General features: G+C 35.0%; 3 protein-coding genes across 3 annotated transcripts in view; 1 reads left to right on the forward strand and 2 right to left on the reverse strand.

The window, feature by feature from the left end:
* Nucleotides 1-1,219: 1,219 nt before the first annotated feature.
* LOC128886616 (PMS1 protein homolog 1-like) lies at nt 1,220-5,112 on the reverse strand. The gene is made up of 12 exons (XM_054141668.1): nt 4,917-5,112; nt 4,651-4,771; nt 4,403-4,567; nt 4,067-4,341; nt 3,885-4,004; nt 3,669-3,815; nt 3,126-3,595; nt 2,709-2,979; nt 2,522-2,645; nt 2,122-2,437; nt 1,910-2,051; nt 1,220-1,836 (listed from the first exon to the last, which is right to left on the reverse strand). The coding sequence occupies exons 1-12, from the start codon at nt 5,052-5,054 to the stop codon at nt 1,753-1,755; spliced, it is 2,373 nt and encodes a 790-aa protein (XP_053997643.1). The 5' UTR covers nt 5,055-5,112; the 3' UTR covers nt 1,220-1,752.
* Nucleotides 5,113-6,356: 1,244 nt separating this feature from the next.
* On the reverse strand, nt 6,357-10,565 carry LOC128886630 (acyl-CoA-binding protein homolog). The gene is made up of 3 exons (XM_054141691.1): nt 10,432-10,565; nt 9,219-9,333; nt 6,357-7,309 (listed from the first exon to the last, which is right to left on the reverse strand). Exons 1-3 carry the CDS (start codon nt 10,444-10,446, stop codon nt 7,176-7,178), a joined length of 264 nt encoding a protein of 87 aa, XP_053997666.1. The 5' UTR covers nt 10,447-10,565; the 3' UTR covers nt 6,357-7,175.
* A 5,271-nt stretch (nt 10,566-15,836) lies between these two features.
* LOC128886632 (uncharacterized) overlaps nt 15,837-18,654 on the forward strand; it is a 28,486-nt gene continuing 25,668 nt past the window's right edge. Inside the window, exon 1 of the mRNA XM_054141693.1 lies at nt 15,837-16,136. The gene's annotated coding sequence lies outside the window, so the exon portion shown is untranslated. The remainder of the gene's footprint in view (nt 16,137-18,654) is intronic.

An 18,654-nucleotide genomic window follows, 5' to 3' on the forward strand; every position in this document is an offset into this window, starting at 1 on the left:
CAATGTACAGGCCATATACGCTTTGTATATTTCGTGTAAGTAAAGAAATTACAAACTACAAATTTGTGATATCTTCTGTCCACTGTACACTATTTTCATGTAACGAAATTTTTGCCTAGAGAAATATATATAAAGGTGTTTGTGACGACTTCTAATAAAGGCTGTAATTTTTCATTTTTATTGGGGAAATGAAAATAACATTTTAGTAATTATATGTACAATGTAGCATATAAAAACACTTAGTACGTTGACCAATCAGAGGTAATTATTACTAGAATTATACAGGGTGTCCCAAAAATGTTGTAACACCTTGAAAGGGGTGATTCGGGAGGTGATTTGAAAGAACTTTTTCCTTAGCGAAAATGTTGTCCGAGATTTTGTTGAGGAGATATTAATGGAAAACACTGACCAATCAGAGTGCGCGTATACCGTTGGAGCGGCCATGGTAGCGAAGGCTACGATCTAAGCGGCCGCGTCCAATGTCCTTCGATGCACGCCGAGTCGCTTGTTCGCGTACAAGCACGGCCGCTTAGCACATAGCGTTCGCTACCGCGGCAGCTCCAACGGTATACGCGCGCTCTGATTGGTCAGTGTTTTTCGTTAATATGTCCTTAACGAAGCCTCGAACAACATTTTCGCTAAGGAAAAAGTTCTTTCAAATCACCTTCCGAACCACCTCTTTCAAGGTGGTACAACATTTTTGGGACACCCTGTATATATTGTACAATTCGGTTTTTGGATTATGGACTTGATGTAAACAATACCACACGAAATAATCTCATGGATATAAATCTGACATATATTATTTATCAGATAAAATAATACAAATAAAAATTATTTTATAATATCTTTATCAACTAAGTATGCATCGGAATTACGGTATACATAAGTACACTCCTGACCAGTGAGCGGCCACTGAGCGATGCTGAGCGAACCTAAGCTGACTTGAGCAGGCCAGTAAGATTGAAAATTGAATAAGATAGTGTCGTAGTCACGCATTATTGTTTCGCTGATTTTTTTCTTGTAAAATGTAAAGTATAGTAAACCTGTGAAACTGTTATAAAAGACAAATTGAATATAAACAAATCTTATCGCCTGATCAAATTTCATATTGATCTTCAATGTCAACACGACGTTTTAACCAGGAGGCAGGGATATTTCGTAAGTTTCAACACATTTTATTTACTTTATTTGATATCTTTATATTTTTGTTATTGTTAAGGTAAAATATATAAAACTGTAAATGTCCCATTGCCATTTATATAAATAAATAGAGACTTGTATAAATTCTATCAAAATTTTATCGAGTTTTCATGTGTTTGAAGAACAACCTAGTACCAAACGGCGCTGCCTTAGGCACTGGTCACATGGTTTTGTTTGGATTCACTTATCACTTGATGAAATGTTGGTAGATATCTACTATATTTTACCTGTATTCGTATTTATGTCGAGCATAGCTCTTACGTAGTCACGTGGTTTTATTTACGAAAAGTCCTCCAGGTTGAATGAACTATAAACGTACCAAATTTCATTTACCATACAAAAAAATGTCCATATGAATTGGTAAAATGGGGTTATCAAAGGCAAACATATTTTAATTAAATAATCCGATACAGATTACTGAAACATTACCTACACTTAAGTATGTTGTTACTAAAATCTAAATGTCAAATGAAACTTGAATCCGATAATACAATTTTTATTTCAAATATAAAAAAATAAATTATATTAAATAAACATTTCTAATCTATATTAATGTATAGGGTGTAAAATTGACAAATCATCTTTCACTGAAAACCATTGCTTCAAAAGTTGTTCTATTGTCTCTATATTATCCTGTAATTAAATAGAAATTTATTTGAAACATAATCAAAGAAATTAACAATGTCACTGAATATTCCAGTTTTACCTCATTTTCATTTCTATTGGATAAGTTTAATTCATTTTTTAAACGTATTGCATCTAAAATCCAAATGTGTGCAGATTTGTGAACAACCCACAAATTAGGGCACAGTAGCCCAACAACAAGATTGGTATTATTATACGTCAAACTATAACATTTATATTAAACATTAAATAATAGTGAGTAGTTTCATATAAACAATAGCTTTGGACACTTACTTATTTAGGAAACTATCAGTTACTTTTTTCAAATCAATGTTCCAAGGTACAATGGTTCTCACTAATAAATTTTGGCTATTCTGACCATTCATTGTATTCATTTTTTCCAATAATTTTTTTAATACTCTATTTTTAGGTTTTTTAGCATCAGTTGTTTGTTTCTGTTTTGTTTCCTGTTTCTTTGCAATATACTCTTCTTCTTCCACTTGTGCAATATCTCTGTAATAACCACGTTCCTCTGGCGATAATTTCTTCCATGCATCGGTTACTGCCAATGCAATTTGAGGTGCTGTCATATTAGGCTGCTGTTCTATGACTAAAAGGAAGAACATCACTCTCAAATATTGACTTGTCTTATGTAATGTTTTTAACAGTTTAAAATATTAGTTAATTCAATTACTTTGCAGTCTATATTTTTTGGAAAATTTAACAAAGCCTTTGCATACATTTCCATGGTATGATTCGATATCCGATAATTTATTTGCCTCTGTATCAACCTTGTAAGGTTGTATGTCTGTACCTCCCTATTAACATTAATTTTCCTACTTCATAATGTTCATAAAATTAAATTTATTTCGAATTTTTACCTTTAAACCAGAAACATGTCCCTTGCTCCATTCTTTCAATGTAGCACACTTTGGTGTAACTGATTTATCATTCTTTGATTGTAGAACTCTTGGATTTGTATTTTCTACCTTGTTTTCTTTTTCACTTTTATCTATATTATCATTTGCCAAACAAATTCTAAAGTCAAAATCTTCACCTAAATCTACCATAGGTAATTGACTAAATGTTTCAGAATGTGGGGTTAATTCAAATTGGGGGCTATCAGGCGTATTTTCGTTTGCAATATCCGTGCTATAAAAGATAAGAAATATAGTAAAAATTCTTATACTATAATGTGTTGTATGATGTCTAGTTTGGAGCTCTAAACTTTTAAGAAAATATTTAAAAAAAAAAATCAATTTTTGTTGTTTCTGGACTAGACCCTTGAAGATACTAACATTGAATCCATTAAATTATCAGAATTATCACAAACTAATGTGAAGTTCTGCGAATTATTTGAATCTGTCTCGCTTAGATCTAAAACTGGGAATGGACTGTTCAAATTTTCTAAATTTTCTTCGCATTTATCGCCGCTCTTCTTTTCATGATTTTGGCCATTTTTGTCCATTGGAGCTTGTTTGTTACATTCATAATTATTATCACTGGCAGGGTTCAGATCGTTAACTGAATTGCCATCAGATTTTTGAAGTTCAGATTCATAATGAATACATTTTTCTTCAGATTTTTCTATGCATACTTTTCTTTTTTTACATGCAGGCCATTCATTTTCTTGATTATTAATGCTTATTTTTTGCGAATACTCCTGATAATCATTGAGAGACACATTGCAAGGATTTTCTTCTTGTACTTCTCTTTGAATCCCATAAAAATCTTTGATATATTTGTCTACTGTGTTGAAAACTATTTGCTGTACATATGATACATGCATGTTATATATGAATTTTAAATACAGATTACCATTAATTTGATTAAAAGTTCACCTGTTCTTTAAACAGAATGGAAGATTTATTTGGCTCTAAATTAACATCAATATTTGCAGCACTTATTAAAAGGTACAGAAAAAATATTGGTTTCTTTTTTGACACTGAATCTTCTCCTATTGCTTCTAATATTGTTTTAGTTAAAATCTACAAATAATTTCTGAATTATTTTTATAATTGCATTATCTAATTTCAATAAAAGAGAAAAGATTATACCTTCTCCAATTCTTTATGTTTAATTGGTCTATTGTTCACAAAAATGTATTGTGCTCCAGATTGAAACACTTCAACAGTATTCTGTGTTCCTTTTGAAGGTACCATTACTTTCATATTAATCTGAAAAATATAATTTAGAATATTACAATTTTTAATCAAAGTATTATTTACCTGTAGTTTACCTCTGTATTTTCAGCATTTATCCAAGTCATATTAGATGTCACCTTTTTACCTAGAATATACGTTACTGCTTCTTCCAGAGTAGCTACACTAGGTTTCATAAAAATAATATTATTATCCACTTTGAAACTCATCCGTACCAAAAATTTACACATTCCATAACTCTTGATTAAGAATTCTAATATTTTAATATCCTGATTAGCCTTCCTCTGAGTGGTAATTATTTGTCTTCGTACTGGTATATGTTTAAATAGTTGTCTAATTTGAATAGTTGTACCTGAAGGAATTAAAATATTTAAAGAAAAAAGAAATTAAATACTTTTAATTGGTTTATATACCAGTAGATCTGTGACAAGGTTCAGAATTGATAATATGTCCACCATGATCGATGGTATACAATACAGCAACTTCATCTTGCTTTGTTTTTGTTATAACTGTAAGATCCGATACTGCACTTAGCGCAAATAATGCTTCACCTCGGAATCCATATGTGTTTAAAGTGTCTATCAATAATATAAACATCATTATCAAAAAATTACATGACATAGTACTACAATTCTTCTCTTAAGGCAAAATAACAATTTACCCAAATCAGACAAATTATGAATTTTTGATGTGTAAGATGGCAGAGCCATATTAGGTGCATCTGCTTTGGAAATACCACAGCCATCATCCTTTATTTCTATTAGAGTAGTTCCATTATCTATCTAATCATTAGAAAGAACACGAATTTTACATTAAAATTGTTGAATACTAAATTTGGTTTAAATACAAGGTAAATTTTAAATGATCATAAATGAAAGGGGATGCAAAAGACATAGGGTGTGGAAAATGTAAAGGGTAGCAAAATACCAAATTAATCTCAATGCTTTTAGCATCAGCATCCAATGCGTTTTCTATTAACTCTTTTACAGCAGTGGATACTGAAGTTATAATTTGTGTAGTGGTTATAAGTTTTGCCGTATCTTTGTCTAGAGCACAAATACTCATTTTAATGTGTCATTAAATATATTGGAATGGAATTCTTTGTTTACAGTATTTATCTATTTTATTGACTTTAAACCAGAATATATGACAACTATGCCATCGGAACAACCGCGTTGAAAGCATAAGTGAGCACAAGTGAGCGCCAGTGAGCGCAAGCATGGCTTGTGCTGTTGCAGCGAACTGAAAGAGGGCGGTAAAATAGCATAGACGTGTTTTGATCTAGTTAGCGTCTCTCAGTGTTGACAAAAATGGTTTCCACTCGAGCATTCGTACTATTTTTAGCGTTAGAAAAGTTTCTAATACGACCATAAAACTGACGCCTTTAATCGCAAAATAGTAGAGTATAAAAGAATTGGAGCCAGGCATCCTTTCCTATAGTTACAGTACTGCGCGTTCAGCTTTTTTCCACGCACACGCGTAAGTTGGGAGCAGCGCTACCTTCGCGTCTCTTTCTCTCATTCACTCTGATTCTGTATCACAACACCTTCAGGGCTCTATTATCATCCACGTAAAAGAAAAAAAGATTTTGTTTTAAAGAATTTTTATTTCACATAACAGGTAATTGTAAAATGTCAATGTTTTTATACAAAGTAGTATACATATTAACCTAACAACTATAATTTATCCTTTTTCTTCCATAATTTGCACGATAGTGAAAAGTCGAAAGAAATTTGTCGACATCTCGTCTCATCCCGAATATTCATGTCTCATCTCGTTTCGAATTGTGAGATCTCGGTTCTTAGAAAATTAACGGAGGTAAGAATTTTATCGACATGATTACTGCTGAGTGCTCTTGATCGTATACGAATAAAAACTTAATAAATTAGGCATTCATGAATGTTTGTTATTCATACTTGTAGCAAATGTGAATTAAACATTAGTTTTTTAATGCTATCAGAAACAATTCATATGTCACGTTTCTCTTATAAGATTTTAGGAAGTACTACAGGTTGATCCGCTCGCTAGTAGACACAATGGACAACCACAACAATAGCCGACCGTCATTGGAGACTTTATGACGGTCACCCATGCTTTTGCTGCGGAGGTCACCGTCATAAAGTTTACAGTGACGGTCAGCTATTGTGTGGTTGTCCATTGTGTGCAGGGTGTCCCACAAATGTTGTAACACCTTGAAAGGGGTGGTTCCGGAGGTGATTTGAAACAACTTTTTCCTTAGCGAAAATGTTGTCCGAGGCTTCGTTGAGGAGATATTAACGGAAAACACTGACCAATCAGAGCGCGAGGATGCCGTTGGAGCGGCCGCGGTAGCGAATAAGCGCGGCCGCCTAGCGCGTAAGCTTACGCTCCACCGGTATACGCGCACTCTGATTGGTCGGTGTTTTCTCTTAATATCTCCTCAACGAAGCCTCGGACAACATTTTCGCTAACGAAAAAGTTGTTTCAAATCACCTCCCGAACCAACCCTTTCAATGTGTTACAACATTTTTGGGACACCGTGTATACTATCGTGCGTTGACAAGTTGGCGAGGCAAACTCATTTTCTTTCTCACTCTGTCCCCCTCTCCTGCTACCATGTGCTACGTCGTTATTGGCTATGGCCAGTGACAAAGGACGACCGCCAACATACCGAGACAGAATGAAACAGAATGACGACTTTACAACATCGGCGTAGCCTCCTAATCAAAGTGCCGACTATTACAGTCGTATAAACACTTACAAAGATAACGAAAACCCGAGAATGATTAGCCACGCCAATGCTGTGAAATCAATTCGTCTCACTCTGTCCCGGTATGCTCGCCGTCGTCTCTTGTCACTGGCCGCAGCCAATGACAACACAGCACATGGTGTCAGGAGAGGTGGAACAGAGTGAGAACCGTGTCCTTGGCTCACCAACTTGTCGTGAACGTACGATAGCAAGCGGATCACCCTGTGTGTTGATTGGAAAACAAATGTAAAAGTTTTTTTTATTTTAAACAGTTTCTGGCACGAGATAAGTCTCATATAGGTAGTTTACGTCAAGTATGCGATTACATTTTGTAATCAAAACGCAACACACATTTCTCATTCGTAGAGGTTTATTACATGTTTTTTTTTTTCTCTTAACTTTTCGTTCCAAACGTTTCCCTTCCCTCTTTGTTACCATCAACAGAACAATTGTACGTCTTATTTATACTTGGCCGATAACGTGTCAATGTGTTTAGCGTATGCTTCTTTCGCGGCGTCTTTTGACATACCCTCCCTCGATTTCCACGAGTCCCACTTCGCTTTTGCCTTCAAATCCATCATGCCAGGTCTAGCTAAAATGTTAAAAGAATGATTGTCAGTCTTTAGTCGTGCGTTTGTGTAGCAGTTATTCATTTTGTCTAACGAACATTGTCTTTATCGCTTCCCTTTATCTAAACGCCAATTGAGGGGTGTGCTGTAATAAGGAGTAGGTATGGCGTGAAAAATCACTAACAATGATTTTTCACGGTAATCACACAATCACGATCGCAGTCGTGATTAAACTTCGATCACGACCGTGATCCGAAAGATGGCGTTTCAGAAGCGGTTCATGTTAATTATTATCGTTAGTGTATCACTGTCTCCCCTTAACAGAAATTCAAGAAATTACAAATTAGTCAAATTTAAATTGTATTAAAATTATATTAACATTGCTTTTAGATCATATTATAATACATATATAACCTAAGAACAACATAATTTGTGAAAAGTGAAAAGAATGTTCTGTACCAATCAGAAGCGATCGCGAGTGATTCAAAAGTAGCAGTTCACGGCATCTCTAATAAGGAGGCAGTGATGGGCAAAACCCTAGACTTCGAATAAATCTGTAGTTGGCCGATATGTTTGTGTCGTTTCCTCTTTTGAACATTTTCCAGAAAAAGAAACGAGACAAACACATCGGCAAACTTCAGAGTTATTCGAAGCTTAGGGGTTTGCCCATCTCTGTAAGGAGGCAGCTCCATTTTTTTTATGGTTTTGAGGTGAACGTAATCGCGGATTTAAAAAATTCCTATTTTTCGTGGTGTAATAAGGAGACAGCTCCGGTCACTAGAAAAACTAACGATGTCGATTTGACGAAGATAGAGCAGGAAGAAGAACGAATGAAAGTGTTTTTGAAAGAAAATTTTGTTTTCATTCGAAAAATTCCTATTTTTTTTTTAAAACGTGGCACAATAAGAAGGCAGCCCCAAACCAGTGATGGGCATTCGTGGGATTTTTCCTTCGAGGAATTGCTTTCTGCGCATGCGTAAGCTGACATCACAGCTACATGTCGTCTGCTACCATACATGTATCCGAACCTCTAGAGGAGGTGCATTTAAGGGCCTGTGCAATTTTCCCGCGTTTTTAACGGACAAATTAAGTACAAGAGTGTTAGTGTTCGTGAGTGTAATATTAGGAAAAATTAAAAAAAAAATGGATAATGAACCGCAGCCGTCCACGTCAGAAATCATCGAGGAAAAAAAGAGGACATTATATTTCGTTCCTTACTGGGATCCAATGGTACCCTAAATTCTAAGTAGGTGTATACAGCAGTGAGGACTACAACGTTCGCTCCAATGCGTATGATCAGGAAAAATCCCACGAATGTCCATCACTGCTCTAAACATTAATCCTCCCTCCACCTCTCTGAAAAGGAAGGATGGAATTCGAAACGACGTAATTTCACAATTATGTATCTACGCTATGATATGAAAAAGAAGAAAGAAAATTTCAAAAATCTGAATTTTCAAACGTTCTTATAATTTCCAAAAAATTTGAAAAAGTGGAGCTGCCTTCATATTGATGCACGCCCCTCAATTAGGCAACGGTAAGCAATAATTTTTTTCGAATGCTCAGAGAAGTATCTGTACAGGGCCGGCGCAGGGCAGGTTCAGCGCGTTCATCGGAACCCGACCCCGCGTTTTGAGGGGCCCCGCGGTCTACGAAAATTTTGGTTAACTTTTTACGGAACGATGATACCATTAACAGATGCAAGACATTTTTTATTAAGTATTATTATTTCATATAAAGTATTATTAATTAATACTCGTCTTATAAAAGATATGTAACAGTATTTGTAAATAAATAATTTCGCGTTGTAAAATTTAAGTGTAGGATTTGAATGTGAATTCAGGCCCCGCAACATTTTTGAACGGGCCCTGCAAAAGATCACGCCGACCCTGCTGTATCTGTACGATACATGCCGAACAATGGGTGACTTACGCTTGTTGATATTGCCCTCCGTTATTTGTTTGTACAATCCATAGAGTTCCAAAAATTCTGTGTCAGAAGGTCGTTTGGTGAAAGACTTCAAAGTCTCTACCGCTGCTTCGAATCTCTGTAAAATCGAAACGGATTTAACGTTACGAAATAAAATCGCTAACTTTGCTTTTTGCTTGTGTTCAAACTTTATCGTTTGTTACGCGTCCACGCTTCGTGCCTTGAGTTCGACCTTTCAAAACAGATGACTTGACAAGAAAAAAAACCGCACATTAACATTTGGATCGTAACTTCGTCTAAATGTCAACGTATACATTATTCTGGCAAACGAACAAATTAATGATTCGTCACACGAACGAATCCCATTTCCCCCACCTTCTTCGAATTTCACGGTGTCGTATTGTTACGTATAAACAAAACTATACCGATATCCGAAAATCTAGATCGTAAAGGATTGGTCGATAAGGAAACCTTCGACGATTACCGTCTTACAAGGGAAGGTCGCGATCCGGACGAGCGCTTTTTGCACGAGACCGGGCTCAAATGATGGGAGCCGATGGGCATAAAAAAGTGCAAAACATTAGGGGTATCTGGCCAGCCGTTTTTATAAAAGATGACTTTAAACATTTACAGGTTAGTAGATATAAGAAAACATTCAAGATCACAACAGAAGCTGTTGTAGCCGTGAGCGTTACGCCGCAGGTTCATGTTCTAGAGTTCGTGGGTTCGAGACTCGGCAATGGAAAATTTTTTTCTTTTCTCCAACTGCATTTCTATTTCTTATTCCTTTTTTTTTACTCACCCTTAATGTTTTGCACTTTTTTATGCCCATCGGCTCCCATCATTTGAGCCCGGTCTCGTGCAAACTGCGCTCGTCCGGATCGCGACCGTCCCTTGTCAGTACTAACTTACAAATTCTCGAACGGGATAGTTACGACACAAATGTATAATATGCGCAATTACGTGCTTCAGAACTTGTTGTCTCAAATAAGAATTTAACGTAGTTTCTTGGTTTGTGTAAATAAGTAAAGGGATTGATCACGTTGTCAAACGATCGATGGTTTTGCTTTTCACTGGACGACGTGTCCTTACGTTAACTTCCTTTCTTCAGTCGATAACGAAGTTCTCTATATTCGATAAGGAATATCCCAATTCGTGATTTTCGCGTGGAAACGCGACCGAATAAGAAGTCGACGCGAAATAGAATCACTGTTACCTGATCGACGGACATCTTTCCAAGCTGTTGTTTGCAGCGATCCTTTAATGACTACTGACCAATGGATCTTCGTAACCATCGGATAAATAGCCTTCCGGTACCAACCCCACTCCTTGATCGGCTACATCCAGTAACGAGAAATGCGATTAAAAAAGAAACGGCACATAAAATCATCCGTCCACTTGTGAATTCGTAACGGCCAACGTTCAAGCATCTGTTAGGTTTCTACTTCGTTTCAAAAACGTTTACCAAGGTTTCTATGCTGAATATTATCCCGTTATTCTCCGAGGCGCTGATAGGAGGGGCTAAGAAAAGATAGAATAGGCTACTGCGTTAGATGAAATAGTTAAACGAACATACAATCATAAACCAAAAACAAGGTAATAGGTGTAGGTTAAATAAAGAAATCTGGTTTTGTTTGCGTTTTTTATATGTATTTTAATTTTGTATTTTAGTATTTCCTAAGAAACTTGTGATAATATATAAAATGTTAGAAACGATAATAGAAATATCTAAAATGTTTATAATACATAGTAAATAAGGAAATAATGTTAAGAAGAATGTAATATGAAATTTAACAAAATGTTTATATTTTTATAAAGTGTAAAAAGGAAGAGTGCAAATTCCAAGAGATTATCTGACGCACTTAAATAAATACATGGAACTGGAACTGATAGGAGGGGCCATCTAACGTGATACGCACCAAAACAATCGATTCCATCTAACTGTTTTAGTAGATATCAGATAATTTGAATTTTGTGTACGCTTGCCACTTCACCTACAATTATTTGTATTTAGGCCAATACTTTGGAGATCACAACATGGTGATTTTCAATTTTATATCAATATTCGTGGAATTAAGTAGCCTATATTTCTGGCCAATCTATAAAACGTAACTAAACAAAGGTTAAGAGAAATCACAAGCACAGGTATTTTGTGATTTTATATTCATAACAACAAATTCATAAAAAAGTGTTAATTGAGTTATCTGTAACATTCGAGTACTCTAGTTCTATTCGAACTAGAGCTAAATGATTGAATATCAGGGCACAAAATTATTTTCCACGCCTAATAAATTACCAATAAGTGGAATTGAGTAGAATCATCCAGATGTACAAAATAAAGTAGATTACTATGGATTATGAGATGGCTGTATTCGAACATGCATGCACGCTGGCCACGAGTAAAATTATTATCGATTCGCCTTCCGGTACAGTGCAAACGAATAATTCTAAATCAAGTTTTAAGTATGTTTAAAGTCGAGACGTTGTCGGTGTATATTAGCCGTTCGCTATTAACTCTTCACTGCTAGCACTTCGCACTTTGTACTGTACATTAGGCTGCAATTTTTTTTTTAATTACAGTGTGAAAAGCTAATTTACCCGGTTGTTTACAAAAAGTACAATCTCAGATACAAAAGCGACATCGAAGATGCCATGAATCAGAGGACACGGCCTCGAATTTTACGATAGCTTTCAACCGTATTGAAGCTACGCGATTTTAAGTTAAAAATAATTGAACTTTCAAATATTCGTTTGCCTATTCGTGAACATGTAACAATTCTCGTAATGTAATTCTGACGAACATGTGGCAAGATCGTTTGACGCAATTTAGAATGTGGTGTTAGACGTACGAAGACAAAAACTAGCAATAATTATTTACTAATTTACAAAGCATTTATATAAAACTGACATTGATTCTTATTTTCATGTATTGGTTTTATGTTGTCAGGACTTGGCTACTCGAGTCATCAACTATATAAAAAAGTTCAGTGGTGTTGATTCTTACAACACAACAAGATTATTATCTACGCGAACCTATTTCTAACACTGTTAGAAGCGCGAAAAACAATGCTTCTAAACTTCCTATTAGAATATCTAACATTCTGTTTGTGCGTCATATATGTTTCACATGATGCATAAACTGTTATAACATGAATATTTACCCTCATATTTCATGTGTACACATGATGGAGTTATTAATATAGATAAAAAATATTTGAAGTATGTACTATCATTTAAAATTTTTCATTTGAACGTCCTTAAATATGGCGGGGATGGAAAAATATTTCACGTGCTACTAAATTGTATAATACATAAAAAAGAATCGTACATACTTCGTATAATGTATATATAAACTGTGTACTAAAGTTTGAAAACGACCATTTAGAATTTTTTATTTGAACGTCTTTAAATATGGCGGGAATGGAAAAATATTTCACGTGCTACTAAATTGTATAATACATAAAAAAGAATCGTACATATTTCGTATAATGTATATATAAACTGTGTACTAAAGTTTAAAAACGATCATTTAGAATTTTTCATTTGAACGTCTTTAAATATGGCGGGGATGGAAAAATATTTCACGTGCTACTAAATTGTATAATACATAAAAAAAAATCGTACATACTTCGTATATATGTATATATAAACTGTGTACAAAAGTTTGAAAACGGTGATTTGATCGGTCGTGGTAGATTCAGTGTTAGATATGGTGGAAATTAGAAGGAGGATCGAATGGTGTAACGATATCAGTTTATTTTTTAAAGAGATCATCCTTAGAGATACGAATTTTGCAGGCTTGTCTGACTCAGCAGCTGAAGAGCAGGACGATGGATATGACGCAGAGAGAATGGGGTCAACGTGCCACATCATCGTCAGCATCATCTCGATACTCACCTGCGCAAGCATGCAGGAATTCTCGAGCAGGGCCGAGCTGATTCAAGCTTGAGCGATGGCCACGCCACCTAAGTGAGCGGTAAAAAACAGTTTTAAACTTTGAAATTTCGCGGTGTTCTATTGGCCCCCAGTTCCCACCAATGCGAACTGGGACAGTAACGTCTACGTAATGGAATCTTGCACGACCGTAACAATATTTTATCCGAACAACTTTGTCGTTCTCTAAAAATTACAAATGGCTGATAAATAAATAAGAAATGGCTGATTTATAATTGTAGAATAGATCAAACGTACATTATGTATATTCTATGTATGTTTTCTATGTTATTGAACATCATAAATGCATAAAATTCGCAGTCTACTCGTTATCAACGTTTATGAATATATTGGCACATAATTATGATGCCAAAACTAATTTGGACCATGAGGGTCCAGGATATAAGGAGGATAATCGAAGTTGCTCGTGATTCTACGTAATTAACTTTCCCTTAATAAATCCGAGTATGCACTAACGGGGACGAGAAAGTTTTACATATCTTGCGTTCAATTTTCGACCAAATGGCCCTGTCCTCGTCTACCTGACGATCTCCGGTTTCGCGCAACACGGGAATCCCAGAATCTCAGGGCCGTATACGAGAAAAAATCCGAGAAATCACGTAGACTGAATTTCAACTGCGTTGACTAAATTCCAACCGAAGCAGATCCTTCGTGAATTTTTTAATTTCATTAATGACACAAACTGATCGATACATGCGCCAAGTACGTTCAAGTTAAACTCTGTTGTAGTTTACTTAATGTATTGAAAACACCTCGAGGACGAATGTGGTCTTATAATTTAATCATTCAATTCAGAAACGAAAAAAAAAAGTATTGTAAAATTGAAATATAGTTTACGCAACTACGCAGGATACGAGGATGCATAGTTATGGGAAAAGTGCGAGAAAGGCAGAGAGAAATCCACGAAAGAATGCGGAATTACTTCAAACGATTCAGTACTCGTAGACTCATCGCGTAGGTACAACTAATGTTCTGCATTACGTAGAAGATTATTACATAGCACCAGGGGTTTGAATAACAATCAATTACAATTTTTTAATTAAATAATTGATTCAAACAAATTTAATTCAATCAACTTAATTAATAAATATTTTGAATAAATGTAATTAAAAATTATTTAATTAAAATTGAATTAAGCAGAGTTAATCGAAAGTCGTTTCATTGACGATTGATACGAGCGAATTTAATCGAAGATATTTAATTGACGATTACTTTAAGCAGAATTAATTGAAAACCATTTAATTGACGATTGATTTAAGCAGAATTAATTCAAAGCCATTTAATTGACGATTACTTTAAGCAGAATTAATTCAAGCTATTTAATTGACGATTCGCTTATATCTTCAATGTTAAAAGACCTTTATATAAAATTCAATTAATTACATAAGTAACACATATAAATAAACATATATAAACCAATTTGTAGCGACAAATGCAATGTACTAAATACTATTAACCTCATCGAAATGAGTTGCTTGTATATATAACTATGTATTTGTTGAGGTAACTCTATGAATAAGTAATTTATAACGTAAATAAGAACAAATATGTATTCTTATTCAATGACGATAAAATAAGAAAAATATATACCATAGGTATAAGTTAAAGTAATATACTAAAAGCATAAAGCAGTTCAGCTAATTTGGCATTACCGACGTAACTCTTTCTGTACGAGCCCCGGATATATCTGGCATCCATCTCTGAACTTATCTGAACTTATCTTAATTGAACTGATCTTATAACTTTATATGTGTTACTCATACAATTAATTAAATTTTATATAAATGTCTTTTAACATTGAAGATATAAACAAATCGTCAATTAACATAGCTTGGATTAATTCTGCTTAAAGTAATCGTGAATTAAATGGCTTTGAATTAATTCTGCTTAAAGCAATCGTCAATTAAATACCTTTGATTAAATTTGCTCGTATCAATCGTCAATTAAACGACTTTCGATTAATTCTGCTTGATTCAATTTTAATTAAATAATGTTTAATTACATTGTTTGTAATTAATTGTCAATTAAAGACGGAAATTAATTTTAAAAGTAATTAATTACTCGCAACCCTGCATAGCACTTGCATCTCTCTGCCAATTAGCCATCCACTGTATCCATTAGGCAATTACTAATAATCAATTATGTATTGAACATGTTTTTAAATTCAATGACACTGAAAACATTATGACACATTACGTACTGTAGTGTTTCAAATGTATTGGCATATTAGAACATAATATTGTATTGAAAAGTTGAAGAGTTGTATTCTATACAATACACATTGCTATCGATAAACAACGAAGCAAACAACAGTTTATTTTAAAAAGAACATACATGCATATTTCAGAAAAAATTATAAGTGTGCAAGTCATACAACTAGAAAGCTATTCAGCAACAAAATACCAGCTATCCTACTATAGAAAGGGATTTGAATCACGTAACTATTATTAACGCGTAATTTGTAATGGTAGAATGAAAGTAAATCAAACGAAAATTCCTTTCACGTCATTGAAGCGCGCGCGAATGTGTGATAGCATGGAAAGGGAAGGGTGACCGCGGATGGGGGTACGTCAGTGGTGGACGAGCAGCGACGAAAGTTTCCGAAGACGGCCGATCGCTACGCGGGACCCGTGGCTGCGGAGGCAGAGCAAAACGCTTTAAAAATTCAACGGGTACGGTTGATTTGTCACTCGATCGTTTCGATCAGCTTTGAGGCAGAGACAGTGCGCGTTTCGCGGTCATGTCGATCGTTACGCAGCCGTGATTCTCGATCGATTAGTGAGGTGAATTAGAAACACGTGTGGACAGGCATCGTAAATATAATTTATATCATGACAACGACGTGATCGTGTCAAAGTTTGCTGTGCCCAGTGATGTGCAAATTCCATCGTTATCAAATTAATAGAAGAAATAGTTGGGGTTTTCCTTATTCGCGCTGCTACATTCAGCGATGATGACAAGCGTAACGTACGTTTTCTGGCCTTTAGGGCAGCATGTGTGTAACATCTGTGTATCTGGAATATTTCACCGTTTCAACCGCGTGTACTAGGTCACCTTCAGGATATTAACAAACAGAAGGATGCAATAGGCATACAGATGAAATATAAATTTGTAGGAATTTGTTTGACGATGCGAAATTGTAACCTATAACATTATTATTATGTCTTTCTACTCTGTTGTGATAATTGTGTGTGCTTCTTCTATGTACATAATATTAATCGTAAACAATAGGAAAAGCTCGTGCTTGGTCTGTTGTCTATTTATCAGTGACTTGGAAAAATATAGTTATTAGACTTTTCATAATAATATCTTTGTCTACTTTATCGGTACGACTAAACTTTGAAAATTTAATATTTCTTGTCATAACATTTTTGGACCTAGAAGTATTAGGTTGTCCCAAAAGTTTCTTTCGTAATTTACACTCAATTATTTTGTGCGCTAGTGTTTATATAAACAGACAATCTAATTTCTTAGATGTTGATGTTGTAACAGTAATGGAGCAAAATGAATCGTACACAATTCAATAATGTAACATTAGACATAAAATATTGTGTATGTATTACTTGTTAATAAAACGAAAGAAACTTTTCGGACAACCAAATATATACTGTAAAATGATATATTTGCAGTGATATCTAAAAATGGTTAATTCGTATTTTTGTTCATGAAAAGTAAAAAACAATCCATATTCGGATCAATCCAAAGATACAGGAGGCGTAAAATAACCTCATTTTTGGAATACTTAATACATTGAGATACCACGTGCATTGACAAAATTATTTCATGATACACTATGTCATTTGAAGCTATTAACCCTTTGCGCTCGGGTGGCGCCTCTAGGTCGACATATGTAATTTAAAAGCGATTTTGTGAACGTACAATTTCGAATTCACTTACGTCAGAATACAACTAATTATTAATTGAAATAATAATAAATCGAGTCATGAACGTTCGTAGATGTTTCTCTTCGAAGTAGAGTTTTTGGTGCCACAGAAATTTATTATAAAAATACTGATTGAATTTGACCGACTGAATTTGATTCTATAGAAAAATGCCTCGAGCGCAGAGGGTTAATGTTGTCATAATAATATAGCAGTAATCATAGATCTCATGAAATATCAAGGTTACGCAAAGTAACAAAGGATTTAATCGAATGTTATTACGTATTCTCGCGTTCGCTCGTTGAAACAGATAAACATTTTCCAAATTTCAATTTCCTGAAGACGACCGGATACGCACGATCGAAACGTGGAAATATTTCGAAATAAACTCGGTGTCGTATTCGTACCGTACCAACGAAGGTACATTTTGTTTGTCGCTCTTAATCGTTGGTTAACCGTGACGCAAAAACGCGGAAAAATTCACGTGCCGCGAAAACAATCGAAAGTTTGCACGACACGGGACCAGTCGAACGAAAACAATTCGATCGCGATTGATGAAAATATTTTCGTACTCGCGGACCTCGTTTACCGTTCGTTTCATAAACTACGGAATTTCGTGCAACGTGACGCGACTGCATAACTATTCGCGACAATTCTTCCGCGAACAGTTGGTAACCCGTGACGATAAGTGAACGGTCCAGCCAACTGCATCCTATCTGAATATTATCCAGTTTCGTCATAATTGCACCATCGCGATACCTTGCGATCGCCGAGCATTTTCACAATAACGAGACCGTCGTGTGTCAAACCTCGCGACGATTGTGACATTGTGCTGACGACGGAGAGAGAAATCTCGACAAGTATGCGAGTGTATGCGAGTTCAACTGACGATATACGTCATCATTTTCCAAACCAGGGGCGCCATTCTCGGAAAGGTTGATTCACGCGAGCCTGAAGAGATTAAAGGGCCGTTTCACTGTGAACGCACAAAAGAAAACATATTTTCAATAATTTTAGTCTCAGGAATTGAGATTTGCATGAAATTCAATGAATGTTTTCTCCCCTTGACACGTTGACTGCCAAACGAATATTCTTGAAAATTTCTGTTAAGATTAAATATTATTCAGACTATCGTAGTCTAGGTAATGAAACATTTATCGTGGTATTTAGATTTGTAATTACATCAAAATTCAAGAACTTCATTTAGATTCATCTCCTGTGACGTCTAACTTTCAGAATGAATCTTTTTAGTTCTTGAGTGAAAAACACTGTCACCCATATATGGGTGACACGGCGGTCAACGTGTTAAAGGTATGATTAAGGAAAGTAAATAAAAAAATTTTTCTTGGTAAAAAATATTTCGTCATTTATTTGCAAAATAATATGCATGTGTGCAAAAAAAAAAAGTTATCCGCTGGCCCAGATGATTTTGACTCTCCTGGTAATCTGAAACAGAAAATCGAAAAAGTTTATTAAACTATGTCGTCACACCTATGGTCGGAACCTCCACTTATTTATTTCATCGGAAGTAAACAAAATGGCAGCGTTTCTTGTGAAAGAGAGAGAGAGAGAGAGAGAGAGAGAGAGAGAGAGAGAGAGAGAGA

The sequence above is a fragment of the Hylaeus anthracinus genome, unplaced genomic scaffold (assembly GCF_026225885.1).
Source record: "Hylaeus anthracinus isolate JK02 unplaced genomic scaffold, UHH_iyHylAnth1.0_haploid 11985, whole genome shotgun sequence".
Classification (NCBI taxonomy): Eukaryota; Metazoa; Arthropoda; class Insecta; order Hymenoptera; family Colletidae; genus Hylaeus; species Hylaeus anthracinus.